Consider the following 21,085-nt stretch of genomic DNA (forward strand, 5'->3'; position numbering starts at 1 on the left):
TTCTTATTTCAAGCAATTCAAAATGTGAAAAAATTGAGTCGAAAGATGAACAAACTCAAACTTTTGATCGAAAGTATGTATTTGGAGAATGTCATTCACAAAGAAAGGGATGTTACTGCATGGATCCGAAGACACATTGGGTTGTCACCCCTTTGAGACATTATGCTCGGTACACGTCCAGTCGCATGCTGCTGTGGTGGTGCATAATCTTGTGCTCGGTATCAAGCGTGTTGCAGTAGTTTCCATTTGTCTATGTCGAGGATGGTACTTAGCAAACACAAATACATTTTTACCTGAAAAAAAAGGAAAAAGAGAGTGCAGATATTGCAATGTGTATAAATGTATTTACTCAGATCCTGTTGGGTCATTGTTGTGTGCAATTATAATACAGGTAGCAGCATTTTCCATTATTCCATACTGTCATCAAATGCGAACTGTTACAAATTTTAAATTGAATGGTCAAGGCAATAGAAGATGCTTTTAAGTTCCCAGGTATCTCTTCCTTAGTTTGCACGCAGCATGCAACATCCGCCAGCCACCGTCCCCTAAACGTACATCTCCGAGAACTGCTATGCCGGCATCGTCGCTGACTCGCCGGTCTAGCCCAATTGGTTACCTTTATGCCCTAGATCTCGGACTGAAATACTGAGATTTAAAAGCCTTGATTAGGAATATTATTTTTGCTAATAATTGAAAAATATCAAAAATATGGAAGAGGATTTATAATGGGCTGGACTGGCTAGACAGCCCAAAAGTGTTCTTTGTCTTCCAATAGAGGTCTCATCTCGGACTCGAGAAGTTACACCTGAACCCAGTCTTGAGACAGTTTAATAGACATCACGGCAACTTGTGCCAAATATGTCTGTCCTTTAAATTGTCTGGGTCCCTATTAACTAGAACATTAGTGATTGAATTTTGCATTTTGTGAAATCAATTTAAATAAAATAATATGCAATTTTAAGATTGCTTGGGTATAGTGGAGTAATCATGGATTAAAAACACATCGGATTGGATTTGAATTATTAGTAAACGAATGAGAGAAAACTCGCGGCAGATCCTCATTTGGGAAATTGTGAACTTGAGGATCAGCATCCTTGTGACACCATCCTGAATCAGTAATAGCACTCCTTGTAGATAACGTAGGTTCGCGTTATATCTTTCCTGCAAAATCTTGATCGAGCTTCTTTCACGACATGGAACGTGGGATCGTGCCGCCTGCAAATCTCAAAGCAATCCGAACTTCTCATTCATCCACCTACATAACTTTTAAGGTGGCCATTGCACAATCCGATGGTGGATTTTTTCAAAGAAAGGTGAATTCTTCTCTTGGCGCAAAAGATACAACCCCCATCCTAATACCACTGGTTGCAGCCCGGGCTTGGCCCTGTTCATCCAAGTTCTGTGATTGGCCAGAATGGTGCTGAGCTTGGTCGAGCTTAGGCCATCCTTTTTTTTCTTTTTCCTTTTTTGGTCAAAAATAGGAGGAGAGGGGGAGGGACCAGCCCACCCGCGTAGCAGCTCCATTACTGGGCCCCCTTTCCACTAGGAAATGTTCGATACAGGTTGCAGGTTTCGCGTGTCTTCCCCGACCCGTGGGCTTACCCCACTGGGTTCACCGCCTCACGTGTGGGTACGTCATCTCAGCGCCACCTTGGTACAAGTGGAAGAAAAGCATAACCGTCAACAAACCAGCCGGGCGTGGAGCATCCGGTCCCCTAATTTAATCGACGCCCGCGGTTTTGAATCCGGGCAACTTGGACGGAATTATCGCCCTCTTACCATCAGGCTACTATCTTGGTGACTAGGCCATCCTTTTTCGGTACAAAGCTTGGGCTAAACTCTTTGGGCCACCAGGCACGTGATTGTGGTCTAAGGATTATTTATAATTGCAGGGTTACCACTACGCGAATGAGCATTCGCGCAGGTGAGAGAGTTGGAGTCAGATCAATAACTCAGAGAAAGAAAAGCTGCAAAGGTCGATAAGGGAGTATTTTAGAGCGTGAGGACTGCATCTAACAAAATAGTTTCGAAATAAAATTACTCATAAAATAGTAACTTGATCCGACAGTTGTTATGCCAATCACATCATTCTCTCTCTCTCTCTCTCTCTCTCTCTCTCTCTCTCTCTCTCTCTCTCTATATATATATATATATATATATATATATATATATATATATATATATATATATATATATATATATATATATATATATAATTTATAATAATTTTTTTATTAGCATAATTCTATATCGGCCGGTATTATTTTTTTGATAGTATAATTTTGTTAAAATAATTTTAAAAATCACATAATAATTTGCACCATCTCATAATATTTTTTATTTTTTACTGATATAGAATCATGTTAATAAAAAAATATTATAGACGTGATTTTTAAAATTATACTAATAGAAACAAATAATTTGCAATAGAGAATCTAAAACTAAAATTAGTGCCAGAAAAGGAATGATCAAAGCTCTATGTCCGCATCAACATGTGGTTGTTTGAAGGATGGATGCAGTTGGCGTTATCAAATTTATCACCTTGTGAACAAAAGCTTCTCTTATCCGGTCAAGGAAACATCCTAAAATTGATCCTGGAACAACCACATGAATTGTCTCGCCTTCTACGGAGAGCAGGAGTGCTCTGGTGTCTCTCCGTCGCAATCACATTCTCGAGCATTAATTGCGAAGCAACAAAAGCCTCATTAGTGGCCTCAGGCCCTCAAGAGGAACGCAAGTTAATCACGCGACCTATCATCCATAACAGATATCAGAATAGCTGTGAGTATCTTGGACCATATACTTATTAGTAATTGGGGTCGATCCAAAGCGCCATAAATACTTTCAACTTTGATAAATATATTATTTTGTTTCTATTATTAGTCCCTTCGAGGATAAGAAAACGGAAGTTGTGGATCAAATAAAAATAGTATAAGAGTACTTAGAAGTAACATAATAATGAAACTATGTGATAGATGAAAGAACATGGCGATTCACACTTTCTTTCTCTCTGAAAATCCATTTGTTCCACATATGCCGAACAGTAGCTGCATGCCATTAAAACCCCAGCATTATTACACTTAATGCTATCTAATAAGCTAGTTTATCTCCCTCCTGCGACATCCATTTTTTTGGACAATAAGGGGAAAGCCCCAACAAGGTTAACATATGATGAAATGAAGGTGCAATCATACTGTCAGCCTTTGCAAGATCAGAAAGAGCAAGGATTGGGCAGTATAGCCAAATCAGTCCACTTGTCATGACATCTTAAACCCTAGTTTGCAATCCAATTAGTAGGCTGATTTCGACGAAGATCCTGATAGAATTTTTAGTTCTTCTAGTGTCTTTCAGCAATGGATTGTGAGGGGCTCCTGAAGACAATGTCCCCTTAACCATACCATTATATGCAAATAACAAGAAATTCATCCACCACAATTGATGCATTAGCCAAGCACTTTTAGTGTCAGTATATTGTACATCAATCATTTTGTCTCGAATGCTCGTCAAAATAGAATGGTATATAAATATGCAATTATCATCTTTTTTTGCTGTTTTAGAATTATAGTTGAAACATTGCAATTGTTCTAGAAATATGATGCAAGAATTATGTATGTCAAATACTTAAGAAAACATCTTGGGAACAAATGCAATTAGCCACCACCTAAACGGCAGATGGGTGCAATTGCAGGATTATCACCTTGTTTGCTATGTCTACTATATATCGTTAACATGATCATTTGACCATGTGGAGTGAATTAGCAAAAACCAGATAGTAGTTCTTCTTTTTTTCTTTCTTCTTCTTTTTTGTTGAGATAGATGTATATATCATCCAGAATGGGTGTGGATACAGGCAAAAAAGTCAAAAAATAATAAATTTCGAAGCGCATCAGGCAACTCCCTCTCCAATCCATAGAGTGTCATCGGAGTGGTTGGTTACATATGAGGCCATCCAATCTGCTGCATCATTGGCCTTCTGATACACATGCTTCGCGTGGAAGACCATTCCATCATAGACCATAGCCTGAATGTTTCTAAACAGTGGGTGGTAGTCGTCCATACCATCCTCCCTCTGCTGAATCCAGCCAATGACTGTCGCTGAATCTTCCTTCAGCATAACAACTTTAGCTTGCAGAGCGCGTCAAGCATAAACTAGGCTAGCTCAAGTCGCTCTCAGCTCAGCCTCGAAAATCGAGGCGTCGAAGATCTGGCAATCACCCGCTGCAAAGCAATTCTTCTTTCTCATTGGCATCAGGTGTAACCTCTTCTGCTCCCCTGCAAGACAGAAATTACTGTGACCACCAAGGCTGGTGCAAGATAACGAGTTCCATGTGCCACAATGGTGTGCAAGGTTGCTGAGATTTTCCCATGAAGGGATGAAGCAAACTTCCAAAAACACAATTAATCCACTTGCGTCCTCTTCTAAGTTGTCCCCAGTGGCTGCATGTGCCCTTGGCTTGACCGCATATATACATCCAGTCTGAGGGGGATGCACATGCTTCTTGAAGTCCGTGCATGAAGAGACCGAAGCCATGCATGCTCGGATGCCGAAATCAGCGATGGAGGATAAACTAGACGCCGGGCTCGTATCAGAACGGATATCACCCCCAGATCACTCCATGTGCAATGAATTGGATATCCCGGACACTCACATGGGCACACTCTCCCGTGGACCCGGATCTCTTATCCCAGCTCTCTAGGCCTTGGTAACAAAATTTCCTATTCGCTAGTTGCCTCGAGCCACATAGGATTCCATAAAACATGAGTTGACTGGACGTCAGACTCGATCTCGAAATTGTTATGGTGTGCATACCTTAATTTGGCTCTTGTCGGAGAGGAGTGCATGGATATATTGTTAATGGGGTTAGTCGGAGGGTCCATTAAGCTATACTGAATTGCTGATACTTCTCAGCTATTGTTGCCTGGATCTCAGATGACTAAAGAACGTGAAGAAATGCCGTCAAAGGAAGGAGATCTACTTGATTTACAGAAGGGATACATTGCATATATTAAGTGGAATATTTGGGAGACTGAGTTGTATATATGCTGTTATTCCATCTTAACCAGCAGTAGAAGAAAGCCAAAGAAGTTATGCATGTCCTAGGAGCAATGCCAACGGAAATGCAGCACTTCAAGTATATAGTAGCGTTCTGGATCCAGGATGGAAGATGCTTGCCTGAAGTAGGGTCCAGAGAGGAGGCGAGAATGCTCTAATGGTTGCAGAATGACTGCAATGAATCTAGGATGTTAATGGCGACAGCTTCCTTGGAATATTTATTACACCACTTAGTGACATCCTGGGTATTTCAAGGTCCAAATTAAAATGTACTTGACTTGAAAAATGGGGAAAAGAAACTGGAAAAAAAAGAAAAAAAGGATGGAAGCATGAATTGTGCATCGCTTTCCACTAAATAGATTGGCACTCTAGGGGAGGCAAAAGTGATGTGAAGATATTCCAATCGGGAAAGTGCTTACCACTCACAAATATAAATCTCAATAGAATTTTGGGTTGGGGTACGTCAGATTATGGGATAATTTGATGATTTATGAAAATCATTTATCTGAAAAAATGATTGTGGCGGAAATTTTTTTTTTACCATATTTGATTGGTGAAAAAATTACTTCAAAAGATAGCATCCTAGAATAGTTTCAATACTATCCTAGAATAAACAATTTAAGTAATATCAGTCTTTTCTCAGTATATTTGTCGGCCTGATTCGAAAGAAGAGAATGAGGGCCTCGACAGTACTTGTTTGTAAGACATATTTACATGAATACTATCAATATTAGCTATTTCAAATATTGACATATATTTACATAATTTAATAAATATTTTAAATTAATTATACATATATTAGAACATATATCTCTTACTATAAATAAATTTTAGCATGCTTTGGTATATAAATAAATATATTAATTATTAATAAATCCTATATCAGATATATTGATAATTAATAGATAATATTTATTAACATATATATTAATATATTAAATGTATTGTTGTTTATACGTATTATTAATCAATATATTAACATATTTATAATATATTAATATAATGGTAATATAATATATTTTAATATAATTAATATTAGTTATATAATATAAATAATATAATATTAATATAATATAAGTGAGGGTATTTTCATACAAAAATGATTTTTTCAGATTACCTTCACTTAGCAATCCTACATGGGAAAAATAAATACCATCCTTTGGTGGTATTTGTTTTATATTTTCTTTTAGAAAATAGATATAGAATCCATCATTTATTTTTCTTTTTCTTATCTACTTTTCCTACTAAGTATAGTAATCTAATATGAGAATTATTTTTCCATGCCGCATTACCTCCAATCAAATAGGCCCGAGAGTTTCTGCTTCTAGGATACTTGCTATACAAGCACATAGCCCTTCCTAACTGCAATTAATTATTAGGTACTAATTTTGTTTCTTCAGGCCAAGTTGTTTAGTGAGGTTAATCATTATTTCAGCATTTTTTTTTTTTTTGCTTCATACGATCTTTAGAGCTTGACAGTGTTGCAACTGCCAAAAGAATACTAGTTAGGTTCTAGCCAATAGAGACATGAGGCATCAAGAAGTTTATTGTCACAATCTAGAATCCCACCCTAAAATGACTAGCTCAAATATATTATGTGTATTTCTTGATCTTGTATATGAGTATCAAAGATCCATTTAATTTATAATTGATGTGGGAATAAATGCACAACTGCACAAGTCCTCACATACTTAATTATCTTGTTTAAGCACCAACATTTTTGCTGGGCTAAAGGTCCAAATTATCTGTGCAAATTAATCTAATCACAAATATAACAATCGGCTGTGATCAGCCTCCATGGGTCATGGAACAGAATTATTCTAATACTATTTATCATAATCCTGAATCTGGCCCAAAAACAACTAGCCGAAAAGAATTTTTTTTAATTTTTTTGGTCATATATAATTATCCAAAATCTATCCAGTGCATAGTTGATGTGGGACTAAATTAAAAATCCGCACTAGAATGATTCTTTTAAATTATGGTTGTCCCATATTTATTCTTTGGATAATTCTAGCAACACCTGAAATGGGAATATCAATGACCAATGCATCATGAATTGCTGTATTGCGACTCTACAGAGCATAGATGCATGCATCATGAATGTCAAAGTAAGATGTTTTAACCTACACCGCCGTGCGTTACCAAATAATTCAAAAAGCATTAAATCAACCCGCGGCTTTCTTCACAACACTTCATTAGACCGGAAAACCCAATCTATGGCAATTGCAGCACCCCTGGCCATCAATAAACTTTGAAATCATGCATCCTTACGTCTTAAAACTAGCAGTGGACGTTGACTAAATGTATGAGCTAGAAGTTCCAGTCCACGTTGGGGTATTCAGAATTGACTGTGGACCCGTATTCATGTTGATCTTGCTTAAAAGGAATAACTAACAAGAGATTTACGTATATACGCAGGCTTATCATCACCTATATTCTCAACAAACAGCTTGGAGTAGTGCAAGTCGCAAAGCTTCAGCTGTAGGGTTATACCTCTTAAATGAAATCCGGCACGTCAAGTTTCCATGATTCACACAAATACCTTTCTCTGGTGGTATTACCATTCTAAATTCTGCCGATAACGCTGGAAAAAACGAGACGACAACCCAACCGCTCCAAAATTCAGCAGACAACCAGCCTGCCGCCAACCCATCATCGAGAGAGAAAGCCAGAGCACGTCAAAATTCAAAACGCCCGCAATCTCCGTTTACGGAAAGGAGGGATGATGACGATAGGATATACATGCAGGCAAAGCATGCTCTCCAGTCCATCATCCAATGGATAACCATGTATGTCGTCGTATATGGACATTTTCCCATTTGGGGACAGCCAAGATCCAGCTGTGTGTGGGTCCGTGACAGCACAAAACACCGACCATATCTAGCCTAACCTAATCCCATTCTCCTGTCAGTCTGTCACGTACCATTTCTTGTTCTATACGATCTACAGCCTTGGTTTTCTTCCATCTTGTCCGATATCAAAATACGTAACTATTACAACCAATTCTTGACAAATGAAACTCGGGAACACTTGACCCACACGACCGCACCTGTGCATTTGGGCCCACTGTCAATGAGACTGGGTGGGCTGCGGGTCTACAAGTTTTTGGTCTGTCTTCCATTGCTGCTCGTTTATGTGGCAAGTATAACAGGATCATTTCGTGTCGTTTTTTGTACTCCAACCACTCCGAATAGCGATAAAGCTAGGCAAGATGGCTTTTCTTGGCTATTTATTTGCCTTCCCACGGCGGTCGCTGAAACAAAGCAGAACGTAAAGGCCTGTCAGTATGTCCATCAAGTCCATTTAAAAAGTTGCAAAGGAGTCATGGAAGTGACGGCTTTTATTCCCTCACGACATCAACGATGCTGGTCTCGACTTCCCTTCTCTTGAAGACAGGAAGATAGAGAGAGATGGATCCTTGCCCTTTTGTTAGGCTCATCGTTGAGTCCCTCGCTCTAAAGCTTCCGACGGTGTCCAAGCCGGCTGGACCGGGCGTCCACCCCTCCACCACCCCCTGCTTCTGTACTTTCCAACTCGAAGACCACGCCTCCTCTACCCAAACTGCTCCTCTTCCCATCGCCACCCCCTCCTCCTCCGATCCGTCACCACCCGCATCCCTGACGGAGACCGCCTCCGCCATCTCCGCAAACCCGGTCGTCTTCAGCCTCGACCCGGCCGCTCTCCAGAAGCTCTCCGGCAAGCCGGCGAGCCTCGTCGTCTCGGTCTACGCGGGCCGGACCGGGAGCACCTGCGGGTTCAGCGCGGGGCGGTTGCTGGGCCGGGTGCGGGTCGAGCTGAGCCTGGAGGCGGCGCCGGCAAGGGCGATGGTGATGCAAAGCGGGTGGGTGAGCGTGGGGCGCGGCTGCCGGTCCGCGGCCCGGCTACACCTGGTTGTCCGGTCCGAGCCGGACCCCCGGTTCGTGTTCCAGTTCGGCGGCGAGCCGGAGTGCAGCCCAGTGGTGTACCAGATCCAGGAAAACGGTGGCGGTCATAGTGGGTGCCTTCGGCAGCCAGTTTTCAGCTGCCGCTTCTCTGCCGACCGCCGTCGGAACACCAGATCCAGGTGAGCATAAAAATATACCTCCTTTTTTGTTTTCTTCTTCCAATCTTCTATGTTTTTATTTAGTTATAAAAGATCCCAAAAAAAATAAGAAAAGGGGGGAAAACAAAAGAGTTTGTGATCTCTAAGACGGTGAACGTGGAGATGAAACGACGTTTGCTTAGCTGCTATGCATAATCTTCGGAATGATTTCGTTCTTTTTATTCCAAGAATACCGTTGCTTAAAATGAAAAGCTTCTAACTTTAGTTTCAATGCAGTCGCCAAATACATTGAACTCCACTCGTTTTGAGCTTGAATTTTTGCAAGGAATTAAGATAGGAGACACGATTCAAATTGCGAGGGATGAAAAAATTTTCGATTTGAAGTTTTTGTTAAGAACTGGTTCCAGGTTTTCTCACAGTAATATTCACATGCAAATGCTAATAGGGAGGGCAAAATCAGGCTGGAAACACAATTTTTTGAAGATATACTTGCGTAGTTTATATTTTTGGGGAAGAAAAAAGAAACTAGAAGATATAATTAAAATATGATGATGCCACAACACTGCTATTTCTTTTATTAAGGTTTGTTGTAATGGAAGTTTTGGTGATGCGTGGTAGAATCGATGTATTTTAAGAAAAGATATATAGTTCGTCTGTGAAGATAATCAGGTGACAAATTTTGCCGCTTAGGTGTCAGGTCAAGCGGAGGGTGGACTAAAGTTTACAAGGTTACAGCTAATACTATGAAGTTTCAGATAGGACTCCTTGGTTCTCTTAAAGCATTAAATTCCAGTGACATGCAACTTTAGTTATACATGTTTATTTATTAGCAATCAAATATACGGTTTTGAATATACAAGGTCACTACCATAAATATTTTGTAATTATATAATTATAAATGTGAAAAAGTGTCATTATTATAATTTCAAACTTCAGATGTTATGTGAGATATTTTATAATTTGTGAAGTTTAGGTCTCCACAAAACTTTACTAAGAATGTAAAGAAAGTGTACTGTGAGACCATCAAGCTCATGCTATTATTTTGTTGTGCTACTATACTTTATAAACAACTTGAATGTATGATCATTGCTTCAATAAGAAACATATCGAACATGCCTTCTAAATCACTCTATACGTACCATCTCCAGATCACTGCCATCCAATTCCTCCAACAACAGCATCATCAAAGGCTGGTTTGGTTGTTTGGGGAGCGAAAGAAACCATAGACGGCGGGATAAGCGCAAGGGATGGACGGTCACGATCCACGATCTCTCGGGCTCGCCAGTGGCCGCCGCGTCCATGATCACCCCCTTCGTCCCCTCCCCCGGCTCGGACCGGGTCTCCCGGTCCAACCCGGGCGCGTGGCTCATCCTCCGGGCCACTGGCTTCTCCGGTTCGACCGCCAACTGGAAGCCGTGGGGCCGGCTCGAGGCCTGGCGAGAGCGGGGCCCAGTCAACACCTTGGGCTATAGGTTCGAGCTCGTCACTGACTCCGGGCCCACCGACCGGGTCCCAATCGCCGAGTCCTCGTTGAGCGTCCGAAAAGGTGGGCAGTTTTCCATCGATCCCAGCGTCGCCGGTGACGTCGTGTCGAGATCGGAGCCGTTCGTTGGGGGATTCGTGATGGGGTCCACCGTAAATGGGGAAGGAAAGGTCAGCAAGCCAACGGTTCAAGTGGGGTTGCACCATGTTTCATGTATGGCTGATGTTGCACTATTTATAGCGCTAGCAGCAGCCGTTGATCTCAGCATGGACGCTTGTCAGTTGTTCGCTAAGAAGCTAAGAAGGGAGCTGTGCCAGGACCAACAGGAGTATAGCCTTTAATTATATCATCCATTGCTCTTGTGAGGTGATAACTAATGGCTTCTCATAAAGTCTTGGTCTGATCAGAAGGGAGGGATGGGCTACTTATATTCTTTTATTGTTTTGTTGATTATTTTTCTCTTTTGGTTTTGTGGTTCCTCTTATATTTGATCAGTGAGGCTGCCTTGATGAATGTTTGTGAGCTGGGTGGATATTTGCGATTTTGTGGCTTTTGATGGTTTTTTCTCCTCTAAATCTTGGATTGGAGAGTGCTGGAAATGTTAATGGGCAGAACATTGCGGGATTTTGTTTATGTCGATACACCGATCTAGATATAGATTCCATCTTATAATTTAATTCTAAAGTTTAAATGCTTGTTTAGGTTTCATTAGGTTTTGTGGTATTTTAGCTTTAAAATTACATATAGAAGATAAACCAAAAAGTAACTGCCTATGTTTTCCCTTCTGTGCCTTCCAAGACTTCTCAAAGACATTGTAAACATATTCTCAGCATTATTCAGGAATTCTCTATCATGTTCTTGGCTGAATGAATGATTTTTCAGTATTCTTAACTTATCAAATTAGTCAAGAATTGTTTAACTATTCAGATTTTCGTAATATTTCATCAATTGTCCAAAAAATTATTCAAGAAACACTATAGTCCTGCTATGTTTTGTTATTTGGATTAATTATTACTAATATTTATTGTTCAAGCCTTTCCAAAGACTATTTTTTAAAGAATAAATGTCTTTATTATTTGATTTTGCTTTGTTATTTTAATAAAGGTTGAATTGTTTTCGAATGCTTCAATTTTCTTGTTCTTACTAAACTCTGAATTTTTGATCCTGAGCACCCAACAACATGACTATGCTCTTGAGAAATGATTAGGCAAGAAGGAAAAAAGGAAAATCAAAAGTAAAAATAAGAGAGGGAAAGGAAGAGAATGTTGAAGAAGTAAGAGGTTAATCAAGAACTTAGTACTAATATATTTAGAAACTATTTAGTTGAAAAAGTGGTTTTAACTTCAAATGGCTTTTCCTGGCTCGGCAAATCATACAAGGACATACATGGAGTAGCACATCAGAAGAAATGATAGTGAAATTATTAACAACACTACTCAATGCCAATAATTGGCAGGATGGTATTGGTAAAATTATGCAGCAAATAACAACAATCATTATAGCAAGATTGATACTGCATGGCTTCTTGAGTCACATCCATTATAGAATGTGTCTCTTTTCTACTAGCCATCTTCTAAGAGTCATGGCGATGGAGATAATAATGTCATAAGAATAATAATGTCATAAGAACTTAAAATATTTAAGATAAAACTATTTCTACCTATCAAAACAGTGATAACAGCTAGGGCTTTCAAAGTAAAAAGCAAAGTGGGAAGTATCATATCAAATCAAAGCAACAAACTTTCAGATACTGTAAGAAGAAAAAGAAAAGCTGTTCAGTTTGCATAAACAGAGTAAGAAATAGTAAGTGAATTGATTACGTTGACATCTCCTCATGTGAGAGTCTAACTGCATTCACCTCACCTTGGCCTCCATCATACTGTTTGAGATAAGAACAGAGCAGCCATGCGAAATAAAAAGAGAACCAGTCGAGTAAACCAATTTCAGATGCTTACTCTTCTCCTCAAGGCTATTAACTGGACTGGCAAATGATACAGCCCTTTTATTGGTGAAACAAACACAGTAAGCCATGTTGCTTAAGTTGCACCTTTTGAACCTTCACTATGAGCTTCTCCAGAGCCAATGGAAAAAATATCCTTGACCTCAAGACCATACCAGGAATAACAAATATGCTAATGTGCCTAAGGTTGCTTTTTGGATGCTCCCAACTATTGTTGCTGTTTGCATGCCCCCAAGTATCAAACTGCAATAACAAATTGCAGTATGTAGTATCCAAATTACAGTTAACAGCCAGAGGATTACCTATTCCCAGATGTAATTGAGAAAAAGGCATTCCACTAATATATAGATTCAGAGTGGGGAAGTGAGGAAGGCCAAGACAAGGAACCCATACCTTCAAAAGGATCTTCTGCTCACTTCATAAATCACATTAGTCAACAATTGAATAGACAAAACCCAATTGCTTGTAGCTTCGGTCTTAAAAAGATCTTGAAAACCTATCTGACTAATGATGGATGCACAAGGAACATTTGTGATGTAGGAGTAGTAACAATGGTGGTGGCGACGACAAAATTATGGAGGCACGCAATAGCAACAATAATGAGGCAAAAAACTTTTGAAGAAAAAAGAAATAGCATATTATTCTAGTAAACACAAAAATTATAAAAAGATTCACTCTCAGCCTTCCCAGCTTTCTGTTCATGCAGAGTTGAGTAGGATAAAAGAATTACATGTTAAATATAGCCACTCAGTTGCATGTAGTACAGCAATGCAAGCAAGCATTTATCTTGTCGATATACACCATGTCAAAGAGATCAGAACATGAAACAACAGAATACTGTTTCAGAATCTCTATCATGGGTGAAAACAATCAGCACTCAAGAGCCATCTCGTGTTCAGCTCAAGGAGAAGTAACTTGATTGCGGATTCGGCTTGAGCGCCTCAGAGGAGTGGCTACCAGTTTGACTACCTCTTCCCTATCTCCAGCATCCTGTTACATAAAGACATGGTGAAACTATCAGAGATGCCATCAATCAAGATTATATTTCTAGAAATAGTTAAGCTTCTTAAATAGAAAAAAGCTGCAACACGAAGATTCTCTCAGCAAGTCCCATGACTTTGCCTCAAACTAGTAGACATTGTGAGCATGTCTTTGAACATGGTCAATCCAGATGTGACAGTCCCTAATGGTTGCATATTAGGTAAAGCTTAAAGATATTCAGGTGAAACGCTGCTACACTTAATTTGTATCCAAGCAAAAATGAATGACAATAGAAAATGGACAACCACAGAAATAAAAGGAGACAAAATTCATTCATTTAATCTAGCCAGGATATCACTATTTATGATTCTAAAGTTTAAATTTGATTAGCTAGTGAGCATAAATATATCCTAAAAGTTATATGCAAGTATGCATGCATGCACAAACCATGTGCTTATTGTAAACTCAGCAGTTTTAGTCCTTAAATATGTGAACAAAGAATAATCCTAATCCCAGAAGAAGGTGATCAACACAAAATCGTTAACGTAACATCTTAACACTACCTGGATCAATACATATATTTAACCCCAAACATATTTCCCCAACAAACTCTCGACTCGAACCCCACATTCGTGGGAGAAAGAAAGAATAGTTTTGCAGATAGAACATTGGATAACAGGTCTCAATATATATGCACATTACAAACTAGACATGCTAAACATAAAATAGCAGTCAAACAAAGGACCAGGTGGCAAAGCTCCCTAATTTAGTTGGCAAAAGAGGTGGGCTGCATCAAAGAAGACACATTTGGATAAGAATGACTGCAATAAGTTAAACCTTCCTTAACCTAAGTTTAGCCTTTTTTTGCCCTTTTCTGAGGCTATTGGTGGGAGCACCGTCAATCATTTCAAAGAAATGATGCAAGATAGCCCATGGCGAACACTCGGTGAATCAACTCCCCAGGTCCAAACACAGAACCTCGGTGCTACTATCGAGCAATAGCCCAGTTTATCCCTAAAATTAGCATTTCAACCTTGCTCTACCTCTGATTCCAATATAACAAGGTCTCTTAAGTCTTATCTCCCAATTTATGCATTATTATGATTATGTTATTGAATACACGTGCATGAAACATGTATTTTTTATAGATAAACATATAGTATGAACTGAGCATAACAAATGCAACCCATCTATTAGTCTCGAAACCTGTTGAAAATAAGAATATCTGATCAATCAAATGCCTTGCTAATCATCAGCTATGCAACTTACAAAGTTTTTATAGGAAAACATGACTGACCTTTCTTCTTTGCAGCTGCTGAGAAGGAGAATTTCCAGCTGAAATGGATTCTGGTGCTAATGAAGACTCTGAAGGAGATGGATAAACCTTATTAGCTGAAGATGAAAGGTTCCTCTTCGCTGACATCTTACTATGAGATTGGGAGAAGTGGGATTCCTCAGCTGAGTCAGCTAACCCTCTTCTCACTTTCTGACCAGGACATGTTCCGGAGACAGTTCCCTCTACGACAGAGAACTCCACGAGCAATGCCGCTGTTGGTGGTTGAACTCTAATAAATTTCTTATGTTCATCATTCGGGTGAGCCAGAGGCCTATGATGAGCATCTGAATCACTACCATTGTTCCTCACTTCTTCCTTCTCAGACATGAGTGAACTATTTTTCTTCTCAAGTGTTAACTCAGAAGCAGGAGGAATGTGAGAAGCAGGTGTTAAGTTCTTGTGGAACTTTGGGAAGTATTTGTGCAAGCCATTGAACCCAAGTATCATAGACAAAAATATGAAAACATATAGCAGTTGAAACACATACTTTGATGCAAACAAAGAAATGCGGTCCCATTTTGATTCTATAACAGAATTACTGGAGATTTCAGATTCTTCTGGCTTGAAACCATTTTGAATTGAGGAACTTGCAAAGACAGCAACCTCCAAATTGCCCATAACTTGTGCCTCCTCTCCAAAATCTTTCTCTAGTTCAAAAGAACCAAAAAGATCAATTTGCGCATCTTGACCAACTGATGAGTCAATTGCAAGTAATTCTGCCTCTGAAATTTGTGAAGATTCGTTCAAAAGCTGAGCAATACTCTGTACCTCTACTAACTCAGCTCCCAAAATCTCAACTTTTTCACTCCCTGCATCTGTGCTTGCCTTGCTGTTTTCTTCAATGTATGCTTCCCGCTCAATCTCAGTAGAACTAATTACCTCATCACTCATTTCTTCAGCCGCTAAGTCACCACCACTTAATGTTCCATCCTGGACCCATGCACCTCCATCTCTTTCTGTTACCACTTCAGTTCCATCAAAAGATTCCTTTTCTTCAGAGCCTTCTTCCCCTTTAACACGGCCGATTGCACAAGTTAATTCCCTTTGATGTATATCTAGGCACTTGCTAGACGATCCTATTAAAGTCCCCAAGAAATTTCCAGGAAATTTGTTCTGATGATGGGATCGTTGATCAAGCCCTCCATCTTGAATCATGTGATAATTTTCTTCAAGACCTCCATATTCTTGTAAAGAAGGAGCAGGAGCATAATTCATACAAGATATGTAAAAGAATGAGGGCAGCAAAACCCCAAGTAGAAGAAATAACCTCCATGCAATTCTCGAGTACCTCGGTCTCACTTCCATCTCCTCTTCTTCTGTCTCATCATCGTAGGGATCACTGACACCCTCCTTGCTTTCCTGAACATCTTTATCTTGAACTGATGTCTGCAAAGGCGAAGATTCCTCTATGAAGATCTTTTTGGAACCATATGAAGAGCTCGAGTCTGCCCTTGATCCCTCTTCTTCATCCTTCATCTCTCCCTCTATGCGCCGGAGAATTTCTTTGCGCCTATTTGGGTTGTAGCGGAGGAACTCTGGCCTCGGGGATGTGTAATTGATCAGCGGATCATAAGAAGTCAGATGAGAACAATCAGAGCTGACTACATTGTGATCTCCAGACTCGGAGACATTTGAACAAAGGGGCATGACAGGAGAATGGGCATCGAAATGGCCCAAACCCACCGTGGCATTTGCTTGTGGGGTTATGTCGTGGTAGAGATCATAAGAACCTGAGAAGGGAGCATCATTCTTCTCGGCTAAAATCTTCTTCTTCGAAAGAGCTGATGTGGTTGTAGCGTTGAAGTTCTTGGTTTCTTTCCCTGGATTTTGTGATCTTAGTCCACAAGCTTTGTGAAAATGCCCACCGTTCTCATCGGCTTCTTGGGTGATTTCCCCGGCAATGCTTCTTCTCTGATAATCTGGAACGAGAACTGATGAGAGACGGGCGAAAGAAGCTAGAGAACAGCTAAAGAATCCCATTAAGACAAATTGCTAAGAGAAAAGATAACAAGAAACAAAAAAAGGAAATTGAAAAGAAGAAAAAGGGAAAAAAAATGTTCAGAGATCAGCTAAAGAACGCCACAGACAAATCACAAGGTGAAAAATTACGAGAAGAAATGAAAGAAAGGGCAAATTAAAAACCTAAAAAGCCCAGAAGAAATATACCAGAAGGGGTGGGATTCAGGATGCCAAAACGCGAGTTTGGAGAGAGACTTTTCTTGGAGAAATCCATCGGAAAATCCTTCTTCTTATTCTTCCGCTGAAAAATCTCTCCTTTTTCCCTTGCAAGAAGCAACGGCAGACTACTCTCCTCTTCGGCTTCTCTCTGGGGAGTCGAAGAAGTGCCCGTTGGGAAGGGTTTCCGTCGCATAAGACGACGGTTCAAATTTCGAAACTTCTCGACCGTTGAAGTTTTCCAACGGTCGATTCTCGTTTCCGCTGGGCTGCCGGTTTCCAGAGAACTATGAGAGTGTTGAACCAGAACTACCGATCTATGGATCTGAGTGTGGTTTAGGTCTGATGCAAAGTGGAAAAGATTTTTTCTGCTTTCAGCTGGCCTATATGTTTGGTTCAAAACTGTTTTATTTGATATTGGGCGAGATTTGAACCACAATTTATCACAAGTCGATAAGGTTGGGCTTTGCCCAACTTATCTCTCAAGGAAAAAAGAAAAAAAAGAACAAGTGTAGATTAATAAATTTGACTGAAACTAATCTAACTTAGATTTCTTTGATTTAAACAATGGCAAAATTGTCAAAGCAAACTGTTCTTCAAGACAAATCAATTGAATAACTAGGATAATATTTAAAGATCCTTTTGTAGAAAATGAAAATGCCTTGGTGAAAGAGCTCAAAGTATCTCATGAGCAATCAAAAGTGGTTCAATCTGCAAGTTCATATGGACCAGTAACTACATTATACATGCTGCAAGGTTTGTGGACCTTATATTGTGAGTGTATGGCATAACACTTCATGGTTTTTTTCGTTTTTGGCTCATCGGAGTGTATTTTGATTTTATGACTCTTCTATTTACAAAAGGGAAAAGAAATTATGGCTCTTAAGTTTGTGTTTGCGCTCTTGTTTTTTAAAAAAGGGAAAAACGATACGTAGCTTTTAACATCTTTGAAAATGAAAGCATGTAAATTTCTCCAGGATCTTTGAAAAGTTAGGAGCTTATCATTGCAAAAAATGGTGCTAAACCAATGTGCTGGTTCCAATAATTGCTGCTTGGAGCTTATTAGAAATTTTAATAATTCCTTTGTTTGGACTATTTTTTTTTCTTTTTTTTTTGAGGGTGATAATCCAGAATTAGAACAAAGGGAGGATTGGAATTAATGATCCATTGTTTGAATACTAGACTTATCATAACCCAGAAGGTATTATTTAGCTTTATTGATTTTGTATAAGTATCTAAGATCTATCTAGCAAATAAATAATGTGGGACTAAACAAACGCCCGCATGGGTCCTCACATACTCGTCCGTTTAAGCCCTGACATCCTCGTCAGGCTAAGAGTTCAAATCCGTGCTATAGTACCCTCTAGTCCACCTAAGTCATGGGTCGGGTTCGCTCTGATACAATTTGTCACAATCTAGGATCTCACCCCAATAGCTAGTCAGAAGGTACTATTTGGATTCTTTAATTCTGTATAAGTACCCAAAATTTACCCAACGAATAACCGATGTAGAACCAAATATGCGTCTGCACGGGTCCTCATAAAACTCTTTCCGCCAAGCTACAACTAATATTATTGTGTGAAGAGACTAGTTCAAATCGGAAGAAAGAATCAAATAGTAGTATTAATAACTTTTCTGTAGGATTATTAGTGAGGGTGTAATTTGTAATATTCATGCTGAAGGGGTTTGTGCTATAGTAGGACTCCAGGCACACACGAATTTTATATGTTTGCTCCAACAATTTTTCCTTTTGAGAGTAACTGTGGGTGCTCCACAACTAATAACATGAAGAAACTACTCAGGTTGGAACAAAAACATCCTCCCAATGCAGGAGGAATGCAGCAGCTTAGCTATCTTCTAGTTTACTTCATCATGCTTGCTCCAAACAGTTTAATATAAGATCATAATCAGAAAGTTTAATGTGTATATAACCTTTACCTTGAGCTCTTTCAAAGTAGTGTGCAGACACCTGACCCTTATATGACAAAAGATTCAAAATACCTCTCCCAGAAACAGAGATGTACCAACAGTCATGATTGTTTTTTGAGGACTACCAACTGTCACAATTGTTAAATGTTCTTTCCACCTACTCTCCAATCCTATATCTAATTCACATACAGGTGCATCAATTTCAAATATTAATACTGCTCATTCAAAGCATTGATTTCAAATGGAAAGAAATATAATTGCAAATGAGCCTGCTCCACTTGCTGACCCTTCTATTGTTATTTTTTCCCTTCACAAATAGAAATGCTGAACTTGTTACTGTCCGGGTCGAAGTTTGAACTCGAACAATTGCCAGCTTTCAATGAGCTTATGCTTTCATTTCCTCCTGTACTGCTTTTTGTACAGATTGGTATTATTTGGTTCCTTGACAGAGTATAAAATGCCTGTCCCTGAAAAGAAGATCTCCACCATCACTGTTTTATATGTTTGAGCAGAACTAACAGGCGCTGTTCATCTAGATTTTGTCTGAATCGAAAAATTTAGAAATAAATGAACGTTATAATAGCTATTATTTGCCATGAAAGATGATAATAATAAAATGGTATTATTTTTCTTATTGAAGATTGTTATTCGTTTAAAATACTGTTTATGAAACATCACCCTCCCTTTCTCTCTCCCCAAAAAAAAAAAATTATCTTTACCAACTAACATAGAGTTTGAAGTTGGAAATAGTATATTATCTAGATTGATATTAAAATTGTTATATAAATCCTATTTTAATAGAAAGAATAGCCAAATAATAACTATTTTTAGTTCTCATTATTAACATGTCAGCAATTTTTAGCTTATGACCACACCTAAGACTACAAGTGCACCAACATGGCAACACATGACTAATCATGCAAAGAAAGTTGCTTTGGCCATTTACGACACATGCCTCCAATCATGTTACGGACATGTAGGGTTGCAAACAGGTCAAGTCGAAGCGGAGTATGTTTAATCCTAATTCAACCAGGTTTCATGATATCATCTTGATTTTGGACTGGATCCTAATCTACTAACTAATTGGATTGGGTTGTGTCAAACCCTAAGAAAAAATTAGGCCCACCAAGCCATTTAGGTCAGTTCAAGATCAAGCATGACTTGGATCCAACCCAAGATATCCAGATTTAGGTTGAGACCTGATTTAGTCGAGTTTGTAATTTAGATCAAGCATTTAAGTATCCTTTTATGATTACAAATATAATAATTGATATTCAAATACAAAATTATTAAAAAATTAAATAAATTTAAAGCAATGCCAATTTAAACATGAATTTTTATTTAATTTTTTAATATCACTTAAGATAATAACCATTCTTATAGTGTATATATATATATATATATATGTAAAAGAGGAGATGGGGCTATTGGGATGAACAAAGAGGAATTAATTTAAGTAAGAGATCATAAGATTCGAGATTTTAGGTTAAGTCGAATTGGATTTGGATTGGCTTGGCATATATATATATATAAAAGAGGAGATGGAGCTATTGGGATGAGCAAAGAGGAATTAATTTAAGTGAGAGCTCATACGATTTCCTGACCCAAAACTGTATATATATATATATATATATATATATGGTAGGATAGGATCATGTCCCAAATTACAAATCTTAGACCGGTCTAATTTTCAAATTAGGTCGAGTTTTTGATCCTGATTCGGCCCATGAGTCTTAAAAAATAGATTGGATGGGTCCCATGTTGGGTCACCAACCGATTTGACATAGTTACAGCCTTATGCACATGTTGGTGAATTAGATCCACTACAAAGTTAAAAAAAAACTATGCCGGCAATATTTGATTGGTAATTCATCACATATGGAGCAACATGCAAGTCTCAAAACCCACAATGCATCACCCACTAATGGTGGAAAGTTAAATTTTCTGCTTGACAGCAGACCTAAGATATAAGCTACATGACGGCATACTTTAACCTTGCAATGGTCATGCGCTTGCCTTGCTTGTTCATATTTCAGACCACATATCACCGTGATGTGTCCCTACCCTTATTGCCAGGTTTCCATCCTGTTCACCGTAGAGGCGACATGCATTCATGCATTCAA

General features: G+C 38.9%; 2 protein-coding genes across 3 annotated transcripts; one reads left to right on the forward strand and one right to left on the reverse strand.

Annotated features, from left to right (window-relative positions):
- The first annotated feature begins 8,293 nt into the window (after window positions 1-8,293).
- LOC103711219 lies at window positions 8,294-11,258 on the forward strand. The gene is made up of 2 exons (XM_008797282.4): window positions 8,294-9,119; window positions 10,247-11,258. The coding sequence occupies exons 1-2, from the start codon at window positions 8,467-8,469 to the stop codon at window positions 10,920-10,922; spliced, it is 1,329 nt and encodes a 442-aa protein (XP_008795504.2). The 5' UTR covers window positions 8,294-8,466; the 3' UTR covers window positions 10,923-11,258.
- A 1,903-nt stretch (window positions 11,259-13,161) lies between these two features.
- On the reverse strand, window positions 13,162-17,381 carry LOC103711220. Of its 2 annotated transcripts, none has more exons than XM_008797283.4 (3): window positions 17,025-17,381; window positions 14,820-16,777; window positions 13,162-13,531 (listed from the first exon to the last, which is right to left on the reverse strand). In XM_008797283.4, exons 1-3 carry the CDS (start codon window positions 17,227-17,229, stop codon window positions 13,442-13,444), a joined length of 2,253 nt encoding a protein of 750 aa, XP_008795505.3. In that variant the 5' UTR covers window positions 17,230-17,381; the 3' UTR covers window positions 13,162-13,441. The 2 variants fall into 2 exon arrangements, with proteins under 2 accessions (XP_008795505.3, XP_038987605.1); XM_039131677.1 differs by having other exon boundaries at window positions 14,820-16,769; window positions 17,025-17,363.
- Between the last annotated feature and the right edge of the window lie 3,704 nt (window positions 17,382-21,085).

Source organism: Phoenix dactylifera, chromosome 11 (assembly GCF_009389715.1).
Source record: "Phoenix dactylifera cultivar Barhee BC4 chromosome 11, palm_55x_up_171113_PBpolish2nd_filt_p, whole genome shotgun sequence".
NCBI classification, from domain to species: Eukaryota; Viridiplantae; Streptophyta; class Magnoliopsida; order Arecales; family Arecaceae; genus Phoenix; species Phoenix dactylifera.

Bases quoted from the DNA above. Each gene is read 5' to 3' on its own strand.
- LOC103711219 (XM_008797282.4), top strand. From the start codon at position 8,467: ATGGATCCTTGCCCTTTTGTTAGGCTCATCGTTGAGTCCCTCGCTCTA. The intron at 9,120-10,246 runs GTGAGCATAAAA...TACCATCTCCAG, and splicing joins CGTCGGAACACCAGATCCAG to ATCACTGCCATCCAATTCCT.
- LOC103711220 (XM_008797283.4), bottom strand. From the start codon at position 17,229: ATGCGACGGAAACCCTTCCCAACGGGCACTTCTTCGACTCCCCAGAGA. The intron at 16,778-17,024 runs GTATATTTCTTC...TTCTCGTTCCAG, and splicing joins CCTGAATCCCACCCCTTCTG to ATTATCAGAGAAGAAGCATT. The intron at 13,532-14,819 runs GTCAGTCATGTT...TTTATGTAACAG, and splicing joins AGCAGCTGCAAAGAAGAAAG to GATGCTGGAGATAGGGAAGA.